General features: G+C 37.9%; 1 protein-coding gene across 1 annotated transcript; it reads right to left on the bottom strand.

The window, feature by feature from the left end:
* Nucleotides 1–3,067: 3,067 nt before the first annotated feature.
* LOC102252661 (olfactory receptor 51A7) lies at nt 3,068–4,009 on the bottom strand. The gene has a single exon (XM_005863054.1). The coding sequence runs from the start codon at nt 4,007–4,009 to the stop codon at nt 3,068–3,070; it is 942 nt and encodes a 313-aa protein (XP_005863116.1).
* Nucleotides 4,010–4,280: the final 271 nt, after the last annotated feature.

Here is a 4,280-nt window from a genome sequence, read left to right as displayed (position 1 = left end):
GACTGAAGCTCCAAACCTCTCCTTTTTTTCTTTTTTTTTTTTTTTTGGCATTTTTTTACCTTCTATGCCTGTCACTGGAGCTGAGAGCCGGCTTTCTCTCTGAGGCTCGGCTGCTGAAAGCAGGTTTCTGGCCTTTGTTTACCTTCTGTATTTGAAACAATGTTGCGGCCCGACTGACTGAAAGGAGGTTTCTGGGGTTTGGTTTAGCTTCTATATTTGTTACAATGTTTCAAACTGCAAGCTCAGAGGCCGGCAAGGCTGGCGGGGAAGCTTGGCTTCCTCCGTCACTGAAGCAAGCAAGCCTCCCTGTTCGCTTCAAGCTGCCTGGCTGCCTGCCGCCATCTTGGCTGGCAGTTAATTTGCATATCTCCTTGATTAGCCAATGGGAAGGGTAGCAGCCGTACAGCTAATTACCATGTTTCTATTTTATTAGATAGGATTTTTTTGGTTGAATCTTGTCCAAATCCACATCTTCAATCTCTCTGGAAATGGAATTATCTATTATAATAAAAGGCTAATATGCAAATTGACCGGACGGCCAGTTTTGTCAATCAAATTAAATTCATATCCATGGGTATAGTGATCAGTTCTGCTTTAGGATATTAAGAAAGCTATATTCAATTCTTTCCCTATATCTTTAAGTAGAGCTGAAGATGTAAAAAAGGTCCTCTCTGCCTATTTATCCAACTTGTGACCATTCACCACACCATGTGGGTTGGCTTCATTCAGAATACTAATAAAAGCAGAGAAGAGAATGAGAGTGGTGCTAATGACCTATTTCCATCATTTAAGTATGCTAGAAATACTCAATCTAATTGACTTCATTAAGCAATTCATGAATCAGGCAGCCATTATGACAATATCTTAGCTAAAAATGTTTATTTGTTTTTTAAGAAAATATATTAGCTTTGTTGTCACTTGAAATGGAATATGTGTCTTACTAAATCAGGCTTTTAGGTTTTCAGAGTGAGTTTGAATTAACTTCAGTCAAGGAACTTTTTAGTGAGGAGCTGATTATACTCTCTATATACATGAGATTAGTCTTTTTTAAGTGATTTCCAAGCACTATTTTCACTTGCTTTTATTTTTTCCTGTCCCAAGTAATTAATTTGTAGAATAAGCGAGCTCTATATTAATGAGGTTTCCCAGACATAGTTTTAATTGCTTCTTTGATCTTTTATCAGATATTTTATTCATATCTTCAAAATTGATTAAAACCATACAGTTTTAATAAACATACAATTAACAACTAGGATGTTACAGATACTTTGATGGATACTGACAAAGACAAAAGTTAATATCTGCTTCTTAAATCATTTGCACATTGAGGATATAGACAATAAAGATAATACTATTGTTTAAGATTATAACAGCAGCAAATAAAAAGTAATGCACAGACTTGGATAAAAAATAACTATCCCAATATACATTTAAAGGAAGGGATTCATGCCCTAGCCAGTTTGGCTCAGAAGATAAAGTGTTGGCCTGCGGACCGAAGGGTGCTGGGTTTGATTCCGGTCAAGGGCGCATGCCCAGGTTGCAGGCTCGATGCCCAGTAGGGGGTGTGTAGGAGGCAGCTGATCAATGATTCCCTCTTATCATCGATGTTTCTATCTCTCTCTCCCTCTCCCTTCCTCTCTCTCTAAAAATCAATAAAAACATATTTAAAAGAAAAGGGATTCATGTAACCTATTGCAAGTACTTGAAAATGTAAATAAGAAAGTATTTTCTAATCTATTATTTTTTAATTTTAATTATTTTATGTATGTGAGCCTTATATCTCCAAATATATTTCACAGCACTTTAGGACAGGGGAATTTTTAATAGTTTATATAAATTGTTGATGACTAACACCCATACACATACACACAATAAGTATTTAGGGGCTTTTGAGTCTGTGTGTGGTTGAGCATGTGTTTTATCTTTCAGTATTCTTCAGAACTGCTGATCATGTCTGAGTTAATTTGAGCAATGTTTCTTTTTCTCCTATACAAACATATTATTTTACTTTTAAAGTTTTTTTAAGGATTTTTATATATATATATATTTTATTGATTTTTTTACAGAGAGGAAGGGAGAGAGATAGAGAGTTAGAAACATCGATGAGAGAGAAACATCAATCAGCTGCCTCCTGCACATCTCCCACTGGGGATGTGCCCGCAACCCAGGTACATGCCCTTGACCGGAATCGAACCTGGGACCCTTCGGTCCGCAGGCCGACACTCTATCCACTGAGCCAAACCGGTTTCGGCTTAAAGTTTTTTTTAAAAAAATACTTTAAAAATAATAGTTAAAAATATCTTCAATTCTAATTAAGACTTGATTGCTATAGCTAAGGTTGCCATATAGCTAATTGTGTAGAGAGAAAAATCAGTAAAGAGGTGGGCAACTTATGTAAAAAACAAAATTCAGCTGAGTAAATTTGAAAAACTAATTGACTTTATTAAGCAATGAATGAATTTGAATCCAGCAGCCTTTCATCTAGCTACTAGAAGGGCACTGGGTATTGTACAAATGGGAGGTTTTTATAGAAAGAAGGATTTGGCAAGGGACACATTAACAAAGAAAATAAAAGATTGTGTTTAGACCAGGACATTTGCTTTTGGGGAGAAGGAAAGAGCAAGGGTTTTTATCATGAAGATTGCCTCTTTTTTCTATGGAGCATGGGGGTGGAAGGGATGAAGAGGGCCCATGTGACAGATTACCTTACTGGTGCTCAACCAGAAAATTCCAGAGTGGTTGATTAACATATTTCTAGGAAAGTTGAAACTGCAATTAAATTGGGTATTAAGTCTACAATGGGTATCATGGGCTTTTAGCACGAGTGATGCCATTTTGACTCTGCGGTTTTCTTTTTTACATTTAGTTATAAAGTATAACCCTAAGCCTCACTCCAAAAATCACATACTCTACATTGTTGTTGCTGCTGCATTAAACCAATAGCTTTGCATTTTATGGGCCTTACTAAGTATATGCACTGTATCATTTTTTTATTACCATTTTCAGATTCCCACATTGTTCAGAAATTTCTTACTGAGCTGGGTTAGCATATAGCCAAAATTTCCCATCAACCTTGTTTGTCACATAATTTCACCAGGATCCGATTTCTAATCTGCTGACTCTTTACAGAGTACACAATGGGATTCATTAGTGGGGGAACCAAAAGGAAGATATCAGCTATGATGACCGTAATAACTGGCGAAACCCTTTTGGCAAAGCGAGGAAGGGCAGCCAAGGTGACAATAGGCACATAGAAGATGAGCACCGCACAAATGTGGGAGATGCAAGTGTTGAGGACCTTGAGGCGGCCTTTGTGTGAGGCAATGCCCAATACTATTTTCAAGATCAGCATATAAGACACAGAAATGCACACCAACACTAACATAGCTGTTTGAGCCACAAACAGCCCATAGATTACATTGACCCTGTTGTCAGAACAGGCCAGCTTCATGACATCCTGGTGAAGGCAGTAGGAGTGAGATAGAAGGTTTTTCTTACAGAATCTCAGCCTCTTTAGAATAAAGGGGAAAGGGAGGACAAGTGAAATACTTAATGAGGCAAATATAAGGCTGATTTTAATGACTCTGACACTGGTCAAAATGGAGGTGTATTTCAGAGGGTTGTAGATAGCTATGAAGCGGTCCACAGACATGATAAGAAGAACTGATGACTCCATAGCTGAGAATACATGAATGAAGAACTCTTGGGCAAAGCAGGCATCAGGGGAAATTCCAGTGGCATTGAACAGGAAGATTCTCAGCATGGTTGGAAGCGAGGAAATGGACAGTCCGAGGTCAGAGAAGGCCAGCATGGAGAGGAAATAGTACATAGGCTCATGCAGAGAGGTCTCTGTTTTTATGAGATATAGGATGGTACAGTTCCCCAGGATGGCAATGAGGTACATGAGGCAAATGGGGATGGCGAACCAAATGTGAGCATGTTCCATCCCTGGGATCCCAACGAGGAAGAAGGTAGAGATTTCCACTTCAGAGGTATTAAAGACTGACATTACAGGGCTGTGATAGAATCAGGATATTGTCTCAGAAGAGCCTTCCTGCAATGGCATAAGTAGATTAGCTCAAGTGTGTATGCTTTAATCATCTGGTTGATACAAATCTTGAGATTGCAGCTATTTTCTTACAGTAATTCTTTGAACTAAAACACTGCTGTATAATATGTAAATAAGAGCTATATCGGGAACAATATTAGTAGGATATTAAGAGAAACATGAAATTATATTACTCTGCACAATCAATCACCAATACAATATTTCAAATGCT

The sequence above is a fragment of the Myotis brandtii genome, unplaced genomic scaffold (genome assembly GCF_000412655.1).
Source record: "Myotis brandtii unplaced genomic scaffold, ASM41265v1 scaffold1704, whole genome shotgun sequence".
NCBI classification, from domain to species: domain Eukaryota; kingdom Metazoa; phylum Chordata; class Mammalia; order Chiroptera; family Vespertilionidae; genus Myotis; species Myotis brandtii.
The sequence above is the reverse complement of the archived record's forward strand: the minus strand, read 5'-3'. Positions and strand labels throughout refer to the sequence as shown.

Excerpts from the sequence above, each read along its gene's own strand:
- LOC102252661 (XM_005863054.1), bottom strand. The coding sequence starts at position 4,009 with ATGTCAGTCTTTAATACCTCTGAAGTGGAAATCTCTACCTTCTTCCTC.